The sequence below is a fragment of the Tasmannia lanceolata genome, unplaced genomic scaffold (assembly GCF_043159265.1).
Source record: "Tasmannia lanceolata isolate RefF3 unplaced genomic scaffold, GAP_Taslan_0.1 ptg000012l, whole genome shotgun sequence".
NCBI lineage: Eukaryota > Viridiplantae > Streptophyta > Magnoliopsida > Canellales > Winteraceae > Tasmannia > Tasmannia lanceolata.
In genome coordinates, this window is record NW_027518689.1 from 34,837,081 (window position 1) to 34,853,512 (window position 16,432).

At 39.7% G+C, this 16,432-nt stretch overlaps 1 protein-coding gene across 1 annotated transcript; it reads right to left on the reverse strand.

The window, feature by feature from the left end:
• Positions 1 to 1,530: 1,530 nt before the first annotated feature.
• LOC143887249 (peroxidase 5-like) lies at positions 1,531 to 3,426 on the reverse strand. Its single transcript, XM_077391365.1, has 4 exons — positions 3,191 to 3,426; positions 2,878 to 3,069; positions 2,278 to 2,443; positions 1,531 to 2,111 (listed from the first exon to the last, which is right to left on the reverse strand). The coding sequence occupies exons 1-4, from the start codon at positions 3,398 to 3,400 to the stop codon at positions 1,699 to 1,701; spliced, it is 981 nt and encodes a 326-aa protein (XP_077247480.1). The 5' UTR covers positions 3,401 to 3,426; the 3' UTR covers positions 1,531 to 1,698.
• Positions 3,427 to 16,432: the final 13,006 nt, after the last annotated feature.

Sequence of the window (16,432 nt, forward strand, 5' to 3'; positions counted from 1 at the left end):
ATATCTCTTGAATAACATAGCAAATAATTTTTCAATATATTGATATAATTGTTCTCATTGAGGTGTTTATGTTTGTGATTTGGAAATATAATTTCCTTCTTAAACCCACTTGCACATAAGATTATATTCAAATAGTTACCAGTAACATCCGGAGAGGCAAATATCTGTTGGGATTTGCTGCGTTACGAATAAGAAATGACCTTGGATGATTAAAACAGATTTTGTATTTGCATTGTTGGCGTCATTATTGGCTTTTTATAGATATTTGACTATTGGGATTTTGCTATGGTATAGGAAATGGTCTTGGATGATTAAAAACAGATTTTGTATTTGCATTGTTGGGGTCCTTACTGGCTTTTTATAGACATCTGATTTACCGTTAAGCCATTCATCTTGATCTATCCTTTTGATGTTCTTCTAGTGAAGGTGGGAGCTCTTGTATCGCAGTAAACACACTTCTATTTTATCGTACCAGTTCATTCTTTAAATAAAACTAAAACAAGGCGGCAATATGAAAAAAACCTACCCGACCTGAGAAACTATCATGGGTAGGGCTGGGTTTAGGAATTGATGGGGTATAAAAAGGTAGCTCCAATCACCACTTAGACAAGTGCGCCAAGGCAAAAATGGGGTTATACATCCAAAACAGGGGTAAACAGGTAATTACACCCCCAAGAGAAAACCCTAAAGCTCATCCTGCCCTATCACAGGTTAACACCTGTCTAAGGGTGAGAAGGTAATCTAGTGCGTAAGCCTCCACTATAAATAGCCTTCACAGAGGCAAAGGTAGGGGCCCGAATCCCGAGATTTACTATTCACAGCTTACTTCCCTTATCTGGTGCAGTTACTGACTTAAGTATCGGAGGACCTATCCGGAGTAACCACTTCGTCTGACTGGGTGTTACCTTGTGCAGGACCGAACTTTGTGCCGAACTAACCGCGCGGCATCTCGGACCTACCATTATCTATTCCCAATTTAGTTCAGCCACTCCTCTTAGACTACCGCGTCATGTTACCAATTTTGACCGCAACAGGAATCATGGGTTTTCCAAAAAAACCCGACCCGACCCGACCCGGCATAGTTTCTTGGGTAGGATAGGGTCCTTCAAAACCCAACCCGCCCGATCCGAGTTGCACCCCTAGTTTTCCCCATTGGAAACCATTTTTAACTACCCGTTACTTTTGGGAGGAAACCTGTCATATCTGTTCTCAACTTCCCATTTGGAATTTCAAATTTCAATTCATTAAAAATAACAATCATTATCCCTATTGTTATGAGAATGTCCACGTGTAGGTAATTGTCCTAAATTCAACGAATTAGTATCCAAACGAATGATTCGGTCTTTCAAGTTCGAAGTCATCTTAATTTAAAAAATGTGTGTAAACATGAAGAAAACGAAACGAATATATCACTTCCTAAACTTTATTTTAGACTTGTTTCATTGGCCGGTTTAATAACTATATCAACCACTGGAAAAGTTAGGAAATAAAAGGAAGAGGTGTATCTAGTATCTACCAAACAAGAGAAGGGGATGCAATTGTCAGCTAGCTTTATTTATTCATTAGATTATGTAACATAATCTTGAATATAGTAAATGTCCTTTGGCATTTTTACTTTTTTCCCATAATACCACTCGAAATCCTACCCACCATCAAATACAAACTAAAGCACAATAAGAGAGGGAGAAAGACCCAGAATCAAGGGTTGATTACCCTACAGTTCAAACGGATCTCCCCATCGGTACCAGTGAAGACACTGATCTTACCCATTTCCACCACAGCTGCATTAAACTTAGACTTCCATTGATACCCGTTATTCGAGTTCTGAGTAACTTGGCTCGCAGTTGCCGAGCTCGTGAGGAGGGATTGGTCAGATGTGAACAAACCTCGGTTCGCCAAAACATCAGTGTAGTAAGCACTGTCAAAGACAGTTGGGCTACTGGGATTCATTGGAACTACCAAGCTAGTATCGTTGCTTCCTTGTGGACAGTCCTTCTTCAGTTCGGCTGCATAGGTGGGATCTAAGGTGGGGTCCTGGCTTGTTGTTGAGTTGAAATTGTAGAGTCTGTTGCTGAAGGAAGTGCAATGTGAACGACCAATGGTATGTGCTCCTGTACATACAAATTAAAATCAATTTCATGGAGTTAAACGCTCTAGACTTTGTTATTTACATCTAGTGAATGAGAGATAAAAAAGGTGATGGGCATCATAATCGAACTAAGTTAACTTATCAGAGAGCAGATGAATTCTTTATATGTGATAATTCTGAGCTTTTACCAGAGAGTGTGACCATTTGTTCTTGCGTGAGTCCCTTGTTTGCAAAGAATTGAGTGACTTGATCGAGGTTAAAAAATGGAGCAGGTATATTTGCGAGTACCTCCGAGGCTAATGAGATCCTTCCATCTCTTCTTCCGGAAGGGACCTCATACCATAACCCTTCTGACTGCACAATCCAAGAAAAAATATATAAAGAAAAAAAAAACATTTTCATCTTCATATATGTGTGTGTGTGTCTTCAAATCATTATTACACTGAGCTTGTAACACCCCTCTCTCTCTCTCTCTCTCTCTCTCTCTCTCTCTAGATTTGCAACCCTAGATTTATGCATTTTCCAACTGTCTTATTTATTTTGCTTGTACTTTTTCATATGTAGGACAAACAAACATGTTTGACGTGCCTAAATTTAAGGGTCTATAGCAGTCACCTATTTTGTATAAATATTCTAATGAGAGCTTTTAGGAAGACATGCCCATTTCAAAAAGCTTCCTAACAGCATTCTCTATTGCCCCACTTGTACAACATCCCATTAATAACAATTTTTTAATGCTAATAATACCCTTCTTTTTTTTACAAAATGATAAATATGTCCCTACTTACCAACAACACACTATCTCTTGCTGCAAATGCAAGTATATCAGCACAAGAAACCACTCCTTCGCATCGGGTTTCCAATCTAGCCTTGGCACTATCGATGACATCAAACCCTCGAAGGCTGCGATTATTAGGTGGGGCATCCTTTTCTGCCGTGTTTGATGGGGTCGAATCAATGAGAACAGACGCTTCACAGCCCTTCAAAAAACAAACCAAAATCACTTATCAAACACACCAAAAACTTAGCTACTGAGTACTAAACTAGGAAATATTACTCCTGAAATTGTTTAGAAGAATGACAAATAAAACTTAAACTTACCCTAACAAAACAATCGTGAAAATGCATTCTAAGCAGACCCGCAGCTAGACCCTTGTCTCTATTAAAAGCCTTTATAACCTCATCCCTGACAATAGACTCAGCAGTGGAACACTTACTTTTATAAAACCCAATTTGAAGCTGAGCTTCCAACCCAACACTAAGACACAATCCCACAGCCAAAGCTAACAACATCCCTACGCTCAGACCCATCTCTCGAATCAACTAATTAAATTTCAAAGTCCTACCCATTATACTTGCACCGCATCACTATTTATACCCAAAAATGTGACACACTTGCATTATTAAACTACCCATTTGTGGGTCAAGGGCGGGAAATATTAAATATGTTTAGGTAATGAGAGGGACTTTGGTGTTGAACTGCTTGTAAACAATAATATTTTTTATCCGGTCTCAGTTGAAAGATGATAAAATCTTAGATTAAGGATGAAGAAAGCCAGAGTGTTAGTGGGATCTTTGTAGTGCAAACTGCAAAGCAATGACAGTTGGTAGAGAAACGTGTAGAAATATATAAAATAGAGAGGGAGTGGTTTGGTATGATACCAATGAAAGATACATGTATCGGGCACCTCCCGGTAATGGGGTTGAAAGGATGGCTGACTTTAAATTTGGTTAGAAGCAGTAAATATGGTTTTTTTTTTTTTTTTTGGCGTGCATCTCACTCTCAAGCATGTAACATTCTCTATATTTGAGTTTTCACCTCCCATATAGTTAAAGATTTGAAGAGGATTTGTTAATTTTCCTGTGAGATGAGGTAGAGCAAAGCAAAGAAGCCTACCCCTAAAGAACCTGATTAAATTTAAATTCTCAAATTGGGTCAATGAAAAATTGAGAAACGCAAACTCAAACCCGTGAAGCAGATATCGTGCCAAAAGTTGTGGTATTAAATTTTGCCTTGTCAACTTGAAAGGGTCAAGTTGACTCAATCATATAACAGAAAATTGAGTTGCTCAAGAGATAATTTGGTTAATTCTCATGAACGGTGAATAAATGTTTAAAAAAATGAGAGAGGACCTAGGAGGTCAAACAATTCAAAGAAAAGAAGAAAAGCAAAGAACAAAAGCAGAAAGAACCCACCTAAGATAATCAAACATCTCAAAAGATGAGCCTGGGAGCTTAGGGTGCAATTCTCCAAGGGTGAAGAATGGCATCTCTAATCCACATCATATTGAGAGAGTGGCCCTCAATCATAGGCTTATTTAGCCAATCCTTATCCACAAGTCTAATCATTGAACTTCAACATCAATAGAATCAGTGAAATTATTAATTGAGAATTTTGTACCAATAGTAAAAATCATAACTGTAAACACATAAAATTCAAAAAATTTCTTTAAATAAAAATTATGAAGAAAGCCTCTAGCCTAAATTACCGTTTTACTTAAAGGGTATGTTCCAATGAGGGTAAGTACAAAGGGGCAACCCATTTCACAGTAAACTATTTCAGAGTAATCTACTTACCTTGGATTCGTTTTCCCTCAAATCGATTTCATTTGTTTCAATGAGTGTAAATTAAAGGGGTATTTGATTTTCAGTGTTCCGATAGAACCATTGATCTCAGCTGTTGGCCCCAAAATCGCCTTTTATCATTGATTGTAAAAGTGACTTTTACGTAGTTTTTAAACCATCCACGATAGGGTCCACCAGATGAAAGGTCCAGATTAGTTGAAATGATATAAGCACCCCTTTTTACTTGGGACAGCCCCCTCTAGTGTAAAAGAGTAGTATCTAGGGGCTGTCCCAAGTAAAAAAAGGCAAATATTTCACTACCCTACCCTGTTTGGGCGGTTCACTTTATCCTACAGCGGGACCCACTACTAGATAATTTAGCAGTGTGAGGGAATTCTCTCCCCATGTTATTGCTCTATGTGTGTTAAGACGTAAAGAGCGGGATTTAGCGCTATTACTTCTCCGACTTTCCCTCTCTACGTTTGTCACTTATGCTGATTTCTATTTACTACCTTTTCGAGTGTATGCGATTTCCCCTCTTTTGGGGTAAACAAATGACAGCGCGGAAGCATCTTACGGGGCAAGTTGTTATATTTTGATTATTGGAACACCCTTAAATTTTGCAAAGAGGGTAAACTAATGTTTTACCCCCTATTTACCCTCATTGGAACAGACGCTAAAGGATTTTGCTAATGTAGGGCACTCGTTAAGGTGCATTGGGAAAGAAATTTTACACTGTTTTTATAAAGAAATCTCAAAACAGGTGTAGAAATCCGAAAGTATGTGTAAAAGGATTGAGAAATTTCTTTTCCAATGTACCTTAACTGGTGCCTTATGGCCCTTGTTTTAATTGAGGGGAGAGGGGAAAGAGATGTTTGGAGGCAAGTAGATCATATCACAATAATAGAATTTCAAGTAAATCCCTTGTTTGCAAAGGACTGAGAGAGTTGATCGAGGTTAAAAAATGGAGGTAAATTTGCAAGTGACTCTGAACGTTATGAGATCCTCCCATCTCTTCTTTCAGCAGGGGCATCATACGCAAGTCCTCCTGACTGCACAATCCAAGAAAAAATATTTAGAAAGAAAAAGCATTTTGATCTTTATATGGATCTTCAAATCATTATTACATTGACCTAATTACTTGTGTATTGCTCTCTCTCTCTCTCTCTCTCTCTCTCTCTCTCTCTCTCTCTCTCTCTCTCTCTCTACATATTTTCAGAAAATTGACATTAAGTATACATGATTAACATCAACTCTACATGCTTAAGCTTTAGGTCCCAACCCAGCTTCCGATTTGTCTCAGCATATGACTTATGGCACAGATGGTCTGTGATATGCAACGGTAAAGAGCAGAGGCTGGCCATTGTTCAGCCATGGGATCCTCCGTCTCAGGGACACTTTAAGTTGAATTTCGATGGTTCTAGTCTAGGGAATCTAGGGCCTGCTCGAGTCGGTGGTCTTTTGCGTGATCATGATGGTACGGAGATATGGACGCTCTGAGGTCCTATAGGGATTGCAAATGCAAATGAGGAAGAGATCAAAGCTGTGCATCAAGAAATCAGGTTCATTGAGCTGAGCATACTTGATAAAGTAATAGTGGAAGGCGATTCCTTGAAGGTGATAACATGGTTGTATGGTAATCTCTCTCATCCTTGGCATTTTACGCACTACAATGATGAGGTTTTGGATCGAGTAGTAGGATTCTCTATCTTCTTTCATCACGTGAGGAGATCGGCTAGTAGTGAAAAACCGATAGGTTATCTAGGGAGGGAGCTTCTTGAGCGTCATAGGAAGTCTTCAATTTCCTACCTCCTTTAGGGGTTTCGATTTGGAATTTTGGTTCTTTTTCCTTTTGGTTCTCCTTGTATTTGTTTTGCTTGTTACCGGGTGATTACTCAGGTTTCATTCTTTCTTATAATATAATTCTTTGCCATTCAAAAAAAGGCTTTTGGAGTAATTGATTTTTTCACATGGTATCAGAGCAATTGCCTCAGGGTAGGTCCTAGGTTCTAAACTAAAAATGTACATGTGTGGACAACCTAAAAGAGGGGCCACACATGAGGGAAGTGTTACAGTATAAATAATTAAATAACCCCTGAAGGATAAAATCCCCCACCTTTAACGTTATCCATTAACTTTCAAAGGTAAGAAAAAACATTAAAGGGGGTTAATTTATCCTCAAGCAGTAAACCAGTATCACGGTAAACCTTAAGGGGGGGGGGGGGGGGAGGATTTTATCGGTCAAACGGGGGAAATATCATTCCCCCAACTCTAATAGCTTAAGCCAGCAACCCTAAATTTATGCATTTTCCAACTGCCTCATTTAATTTGCTCTTACTTTTTCATGTGTAGGACAAACAAACATGTTTTGATATTCCTAATTTTAAGGGTCTATACCAGTTCCCTATTTTATGGAAATATTCGTTTTTTTTTTCTGATCGGTAAGCTGGAAATTGGCAGTGGACCCCGACTGTATGTAAATATTCTTAGGAGAGCTATTAGGAAAAACACGCCCATTTCAAGGAGGTCCCCATGAGAACTCTCTATTGTGCCACTAGTACAACATCCCATTAATAACCAATTTTTCATGCTAAAAATACCCTTGTGTTTTTTTTTTAACCCGAACGGTAAAGAATATTATTACAAAAATACCCTTTTATTTTACAAAAAATGATAAATATATCCCTACTCTGGTTCACATGCAACTAGTAATAGTTCTACTTGTTCGAGTATAAATGATTAAATAATAACAGCTCTAACAGCTTAAGCTTTTAGAGTTGTTTTCAATTGGTACCAGAGCCATTGCCTCACGGCAGGTCCTAGGTTCAAAATCCAACAACTCCTTGGTATTAAAAAAATTCCAACAGAAAAAAAAGAAAGAAAGAGCGGTCACATGTGATGGGGAGTGTTGAAGTATAAATGATTAAATAGCACCATCTCTAACGGCTTAAACTTTCAGTGTAATTGCTTGTTAATTAGCTTTCAGAGTAATTGGTTGTTTACTGTCCAAGCAAAAATTCAAAATCCTTACCAATACCACACTATCTCTTGCTGCAAATATATATATATATATATATATATATATATATATATATATATATATATATATATATATCAGCACAAGAAACCACTCCTTTGCTTAGGCCCGGTTTATTATGGATTTTGATAACCGACTGTGAATCCAAAACTGATTATTGGACTCAAAATTAAGGACTTGTTCATTTCAGATTGTGACAACTGATTGTGGGCCCCAAACTGATTATTGGACTGAGAATTAAACGTTTAATTCTGAGTCCAATAATTGATTTGGGCCCACAATCGGTTGTCACAAACTAAAATGAAGTGCCTAAACGTAAATTTGAGTCCAATAATCAGTTTTGGACTCACAATTGGTTCTCAAAATCCAAAACAAATGGTCTTAGAAAAATGACATTTAAAACTTTACCCTAACAAAACAATCATGGAAATGCATTCAAAGCAGCCCCACAGCTAGCTAGACCCTTGTCTCTATTAAAAGCCTCCGTAACCTCATCCTTTAACAATTAACTCGGGAAGGGAAAAATTACCTGTATCAACTTGAAACTGAGCTTCCGACCCAACACTAAGACACAATACCACAGCCAAAGCTATCAACATTCCTATGCTCAGACCCATCTCTCCAATCACCCAAATTTAAAGTAATACCAATTATACTTGCACTGCATGGTTATCTATAGTAGAAAAAAGGTGGCACGCTTGCAATATTAAATCACTCAGCTTGTGGGTCGGGCGGGAAATATGAAATATGTCTAGGTATTGAGAAGGACCCTGTTGGACAACTTGTAAACAAAAAGTTTTTTATCCACTCTCAGCTGAAAGCTAAGGGCGAGCTTTGGCGCAACGGTAAAGTTGCTCCATTTTGACCTGGTGGTCACGGGTTTGAATCATAGAAACATCCTCTCGCAAAGCAGGGGTAAGGCTATGTACATCTAGCCCTCCCCAGGCCAAGCAATGGTGGGAGCCTCGTACATTGGGCCACTCTTTTTCTCAGTTGAAAGCTGATAAGTTCTTGGACTAATGAAGAAGAATCAAAAGCATGAGTGGGATCTTAGAAAGGGAAAGCAATGATAGTTGGTAGACAGATTTTATATGATGTGGTCGTATACACCACTATTTTTCAAAAAGTAGGGTATGGCCCACTCCATAGGATGATCCAAACAGTACATAAGTTGGGCCACAACGTAAATAGGTTGTGCCCCAAAAAGCATTTCCATAGGATGATCCTAATTCTGATCTATAGAAGTTTCTATAGAAGTCCCTCTATAGATCGGAGGGTTATGATCATCCTATGGAAATGATTCTTGGGGCACAACCTATTTACATTGTGGCCCAACGAAAGGAGGATTTGGATCATCCTATGGAGTGGGCTGTACCTTACTTTTTTGAAAAAATATGGGTTTATAGCCACACATCGTATAAAATCTCTAGAAAAATGGTGGAAATATATAAAATAGAGGAGTGGTTTTGATATTGTACCGACGAAAGATATGTATCGTGCGTCTCCCGGGTGTTAAGCATAGGTGATTAAATGCCATTCCAAAAATGTATAAATGATTAAATAACATCAACTCTAACAGCTTAGCTTTTGCATTAATTGGTTGTTTCACATGGTATCAGAGCTACTGCCCTCACGACAGGTCTGCACCACCAACCCAAAAAAAGAGGGGCCACACGTGGGGGAGTGCATAAATGATTAAATAACACCAGCTCTAACAACTTAAGATTTTGGAGTAATTGGTTGTTTCACACCGAGAAGAGGATTAAGGTAGTGAGTCTGTTTCAAACATGTAGGACAAATTTATGTCTCCTTTGCCGACTTTAAATTTGATTAGAAACATTAAAATGGTTTTTTTGTACCTGCGTCCAAGATTTTAAATTTCGATTGAAATCCGAAATTTCGGGTTTCGTCAACCCCGAAACTGAAATTGTAGATACCCGAAACGATACAATATTTCGTTCAAAATTTCGTTTTCCCCGAAATTTAAGGAATTTCAATGAAATATCTATATTCTTTAATTATTTAATACTTTCCCAAAATTTCAGCCAAAATTTTTGGTAATTTCGGCCAAAATTTCCTATGAAATAAAATATTATTTTATTTGGTTTTGTTTATTTCACCCGAAATTTCAGAATTTCGGCCGCAAAAGCTAATAGCTTCAAACCAAGGTTTTAAATTTCAGTTTCGGTATTGATTTCGGACCCCACCGAAATTCTGTATTAATTAAAAAATAGTATTTAATAAATTTAGAAATTTCGGCCGAAATTTTGTAACAGGTTTTTTTTTTTAAATTACATTAAATCGAAATTTCGGACCGAAATTCTGAAAAGGGAGAAATCCAAAATTTCGCCAAATTTCGGTTTCGGTCTCCACCGAAATCGGATTTCAGCCGAAATTTAAAACCATGCTGCAAACCCAAGCCCGCACCAAGCATAAATTATGTCCCTTGTGGCTTCTCATTTGAACGGGTAGTGGTGCCTCTTTTCCTTTTGTGGTTTGCTATTTAGGGGGAGCTGTCCTTTTGGAGCTTGTGGCTCGGCGCTTAGCCTTACCCTCTTTGTAACTCTGCGTTTCCTATTACATAGAATCTACACATTCTTTCCTAGGTTAAAAACAAAACAAATAAAAAAACACTCGCACCAAGCAATCCCAAAGCAGAGAATATAAAAGAAAATAAAAAAATATAAAGGGGAGGCCCGGTGCACGAGACTCCCGCAATTGCGGGGTCTTAGGAGGGCTAGATGTACGCAACCTTACCGTTACGCGTTACGCCGAAGTAGATAACATAGTTTTTGATAAATAACAACCGAATTTGCAGTAAAAAAAATTATCTTGACGACTTGAAACGGTCAAGTTGACTCAATCACATAACAGAAAATTGAGCTCCTCATAAGAATACTCGGCCATTGTCATTTTTTTGAACGGTGAATAAATAAATAAGTAAATGAGAGAGGACCAACGTGATCAAACTAATAGAAAAAAAAATAAGAAAAGCAAATTAAAAACTAAAACACAAAGAAACTCCAAGACAGCAAACATCTCCAAAGTTGGGAGAAATGATCAAACATCTCCAAAGTTGACCTCTCCACATCGGATTTAGCAAGGTGATCCACTTCACCATTTGCCAAACGAGTTGACCCATCATTGAGAGATAGTCTATAATGTCCTAAATTTCCACAACCATGTCATTAAATCTCCACGGATCGAAAATTCTAATTCCTGTGAGGAGGTCAGAAGAGTCATCAGTAGAATCAATGACACTCACAGTAGGCCCAAATAATCTCCTCATCTTAATCATAAATAAAAACCCCATACTATCTAGCAAATGTTCCATAAACTTGAACCATCAAAATTCAACTTCACAAGCCCAAAGGAGGGGGGAAATCATCTAGGAGTAAGGCGTTCCAATCTGGCATTGCTCATTCTAGTGTTCATACTAAGCATGCTAGAGAGAAGACTATATAATCCCCTTAAAATGGGGAGGACCGTGGATTAGAAAATTGATGCGGTACTAAATGTCCTGAACACCACATTCGAACACTTTTAAAAACCCCACCATTTCTTTCTTTGCAAGTCATCCAGAGAGACACTTGCAAAAACAAGCCCCAATAGGGACCGACCCCTCTAAGGCCAAGGTGCAAAACCCCAAGCCTTGAACAACTCAACAATGACCAAAGAGAACCAAGCAAACCTCGAGCAGACAATAACAAATACCTAGATACCTCAGCAAAATTGCAACGGAGAAACAAATGATCTACAGATTCCTCAACTGCTTAGCACAAAGCGCGGTGATTGATGATAATCATCCTGTGACTACGAATTGAAGATAATCAACCGTCAATATCTTATTGAAGCAATCAGTCCAACAAAAAGCAGTCACCCTCTGCGGGACATGTATAGCTTCTAAACCTACCAGCATGAGACCTACCAAAATGAGGGGCAAGGTGGATCATAGAAAGACTGTTCTCCTAAAAGGGACTCTACAATTACTAGTCTCACTAAGGTGGATAAAGGATGAACCCACGCTGCATGTTTGGATGCATGGATTCCATTTTCTCGAAAAAAATCCTTACAAAACGAGTTTTCCAATGTTTTGTTAACCCGTTTACTAGAGATTCTTTTTCCTAGGTTAAGCTTTTCTACCAAAAAAAAATAAAAATAGAGAAAACAAAATGAGAAAAATACCCATAGCTCTTGCAACACCCAGAAATGAGAAAAAAAGAAAAGAAAAAATTAAAGAAATCCAACAAAAATCTATAAAACACTTTTATAAAAATGGACGTAAAATTTGTTTATTTTTATGTCGAAAGGAACGGAGCCTAAATGACATTATACCTAACTCATAGAATATAACCAAGATATCCCTATTTCATCAAAAGTGTTAAACCATTCGTGTTTTATAAAAATGACCAAAATATCGCTATCTCATAGAAAATAATCAAAACACCTCTACCTCACAAAAAATAACCAAATATCATTATATAAAATTGACCAAAATAATCATATCTCGTGAAAACAACCAAAATACTGCAGGGTCAGTTTGTCTATCCATGATAATTTTGGAAAAAAAAAATGAGAAAAAAAAATTAAAAAAGGGAAAATAACGATAATTAAAAAATCATGTAAAATCAACCAAAATACACCTGTTTCCGAGACACTAACCAAAATGCTCCTACGTCATAGAAACTAACAACATACACGTCTCTCATAAAAAACGAAAATAAAGGTACGTAGTTAAGGTCGGTGGATGAATGATAGTCGTCCCCATCCTTGGAGATTTGCTGATATGATTGATGATATTAAAAAGCGTGTAGTTGATTTTCATGTCTTCTTTCTCCATGCGAAAAGATCAACGAATAGTGATACGAATAGACTTGCTCATCTGGGAGTATGCAGGGAAGCAATAGAGATATTTGACTCTTACTGATGCAGCCCAAAAATTTGGATGCTCTTTGTGGTGCCAACAGCGGATGCAAGATTGATAAAATAAATGAAAAAGGGGCCCTTCAAACACGGTCGTAGAGAATAGAATACTTCGATCACCGTCGAAGGAGATGTGATTTACTTGAATATCGTCGAAGTCAAGTTTTTTAGAGCGAAACTAGAAAATACTCTTGCAGGTGCTAACCAAGCATCCAAAAGTTCTCAAAAGAACTCAAAAGCCTAAAGGCAAATTTCATTCAATAATCAAAGTCCATTGCAAGGCTTACATAACATATATTTATAATAAAAGAAACCCTAAGAGCTAGCTTAATACCCAAGCAACTAATCATAGCCGTCCATCTATAATAACATAAATAAAACCTAAAACTTGACTAAAACTTACCTAAAATAGTAATCCCGTAATAGACACTTACCATATCCTAAAACTGCCTATAACTTAGCCAAATCAAGTCCTAATAGCGTAATCTTTGGCTCTTTAGATAAGTAATCGAAAAATCTTTCTAAAAACACCAAAATCAGGCCAAAAGAACAAGATTTGATGCCCTAAGAAACTTGTTTCACGCCAACGAACATAACTATTCTTGGTGATTTTCGTTTGCATCACTTACCTCCATGGTAGTTGTTCTTTATTTTTTTGTCTCATGTAACTTTGACCATCTCGATCTCCTAGGGTCCCGGCGACTCATTCTGACTGAAACAAAGGGTGAGCCTTTATCAACATCAAAATCAAAATAGATTTGTAGGAAAAAGTCCAACCTTGGGTAAGGGGGGTGGACCGAGACCTTAGATGTGTAATATGTGCACCTGATCGTGATTCGTGAGCACCCTTCTTCTTTGCTCTTCTATTAAAATCTATTTTTCCCATTTGAAAAATGAAAAAAAAATCAAGTCAAATCAACAAAATATTGAGTCAAATCGTCAAAGATCAGGTAGACTCGACCAAAGATCGGGTCAACTCAGAAAAGATCAGGTTGAGTAAGGAAAAGACTGGGTTGACTTGTAAAAACATCGAGTTGACTTTTGTGCAAGTCGGCCCGATTTTTTGCCAATTTGACCCAATCTTTGCCGATTTAACCCCAAATTTGCAAAATTGACCCAATTTTTTGTCGATTCTTCTTTTTTCCTTCTTCTTCCTCTTATCTTCCTTTTTTTTCTAATGTTTTTTATTTTTTCCAGTAACGATTCTTCTTTTTCCTTCTTATCTTCCTCTTTTTTCTCCGCTTCCTCTTCTTCTTCCTCCTTTTCTTCTTCTTCTCCTTCTATTTATTCTTCTGTTTTCTTTTTCCACTTCCTCTTACTCCTCTTCCGGAGTTGCAGCGGCAACAGGCAGTATAAGAGATGAAAAAATAGAAAATATTAAATGACAACCCAGGAGGGAGAAATTAGTCTTTCGGACTGTACTGTGCCCTTCCAGGACGCAAAAGGTTGGAACTACAAACCACCAAATATAATTTATTCATCTTATATGTATTTTTTGTCTTTGAAAATTGATGGTTAAAAGCTACACATTGGCACGAGTTCAAATTTCAACAACAAAACATCATATTACTGACCGTTAGAATGCAATGATTGATGTGATTGTTTAGTCCATAAGAGATCAAGGCAAGGCCTATCAAAGGGAAGATTCAGATTAATCACAGGTGGGATCCATTTTGCCAGATTCTGGGATTTGTCTTATTTCCGAGATCAGAATTGGGAAGTATTATCTCACAGTACCTTTTCTTAGGAGAGGAAGGAGTTGTGCAATCTCTCTACAGATCAAGGGGTTTGGATCATCCTAGGGTAGTGATTTTTGGGGTACAACCTATTTACATTATGGCCCAACAAATGACTGCTTTGGATCATCCTATGAAGTGGGCCCTACGGTATTTTTTTAAAAATACTGGACTTTACGGCCATCTACCATATAAAATCTCCCAAAATAGCATTTCCCTGGAAAAGAAAAGTAAAATAACATCATTTTCCATTTCCCAGGGATGTTTTATTGCAATGCAAGGTTTCTTTTACATTCCTTAATTGTTTGCAAGGAATTTTTCAAATAATAGCCTTTTGAGTTTCTTAATGTGCATCCAAACGGGCCAACAGAGTACTATTTTGGTTTCCTAGTTGCTTTAGCTAGGAGAGAGAATTAGTGAAGAAGAGGGGTTCAATCTTTTTCAAAGAAACCAGCTGATTTAGATTGAGCACATTTTGGCCGACAAGATTTAGGCCCGTTTGTGATATGGTACGAAGAAGAAAAGAAAGAAAAGAATCCCTCCTGATGGGGTCCGGACTCAGCACTGATGGGTCCGAACTCAGCACTGATGAGGCCCGAACTCAGCAACCAATTGGTTGTTGACACGTGGCCCTCACAGGGACCGCTGCAAAGCCAACACATGTCCCTGCTAGGTGTGACATCTGGGCCAATCAGGGACTTCCACCTGCCCCTCCTAGGTATGAGACCTGGTCCATACGGAGGCCACCACCTGTCCTGGACAGGTGGCTCAGAACTACCACCTGTCCTAGACAGGTGGCTCAGAATCACTATAAATAGCCTTCACTTGTGCTAAGGTGAGGGATCTGAAAATCAAAACCCTAAGCTTTTGCTCTGACATTGCTCTGCACTCCTACTCATACTGACTTGAGTGTCGAAGCGCCCGTCCGGAGCACCACTCCGGGTTGGTCTTCTGATCCTTTGTCCTCTTCTCTGTGCCCTTGTGCAGCGCAGGACCCCACTAGCCCTTCAGCTGTGGCTTGTCAGATCTGCCCTTCCGGCCCTACCATAACCTGTTACCAATTTTAGACCTAACAGATTTGGCGCCATCCGTGGGACCCCGCAACAAAAAGCTGTTCGGAACCTCACTTAAGCAATGGTAGGAAAAAACAAAAAGCATGTGCCAACCTCCCGGACGACTCGGGCTACAGCCCCCCGCGAACGAAGAAGCGAGCGACTGGCCTCGCAGATAGAGGTCAGGGCGGCAGGGGAGCGCAGTCCGACTCGCTCGGACCGTTCAGACCCTACCCCGACCCCGAGGGAGATGCGCGCCCTTTTCCAAGAAATGACTGCTGTGATTGCGCAGTTCAGGAATCCGGCCACCGCACTCCAGCAGCACCCAGCCGAGGCCTCTCAGCCCGCCCAGAGGAGGGGAAGCTCCCGCAGAGAGCACACGCCTCCGCCCCGGGAGCAGACTCGTCACTCTACAAGACGAGATCACCTCTCCCGGGACAAGCATGTGCGCCCCGAGCCTCGCCTACATCACCGGTCACGATCTCCCTCCGTACAAAGGCATGGCAGCAAGAGAGACGCCACGCACGGAGAGGGATCGCGGCACCGGCGAAGGAGTCTGGCCAGTCAGTCCGGATCGGCTATGAGTCCGCCAGCAAGAAGAGAGAGGCCCGTCCACCGGGCGGAGGAAAGAGAGGACCCGGTGTTGCGAAGGATCCAGCAGATCGACCACCGGATCGAAGAGCTCGCTAGAGAGCAGGGCCGGCCTGCCTCCCGGATCTTCACAAGCGCTCAACCATTTTCGGACAGAGTGCTCAGCGCAGAGGCCCCTGCGGGCTGGAAGATGCCGCAGATTCCGCAGTATGACGGGACCACCGACCCCGTGGACCACCTGGAGACTTTCAGGACCACAATGCTCCTCCACGGGGCGTCGGATGGATTCCTTTGCCGGGCATTCCCCACCACGTTGACCGGAGCAGCGCGGGACTGGTACTCGCGGCTCAAACCCAGGTCCGTAGACAATTTCGATGACTTTGGGGACGACCTGGCCCGTCACTTTATGAGCAGCAGAAGACCCAAGAAGACGACGACT

Coding starts and splice junctions, on each gene's coding strand:
- LOC143887249 (XM_077391365.1), bottom strand. CDS start 3,400: ATGGGTCTGAGCGTAGGGATGTTGTTAGCTTTGGCTGTGGGATTGTGT. Junction 2,444..2,877: donor CAAGAGATAGTGTGTTGTTG/GTAAGTAGGGAC, acceptor TGGATTGTGCAG/TCAGAAGGGTTATGGTATGA. Junction 2,112..2,277: donor ACAAATGGTCACACTCTCTG/GTAAAAGCTCAG, acceptor TTGTATGTACAG/GAGCACATACCATTGGTCGT.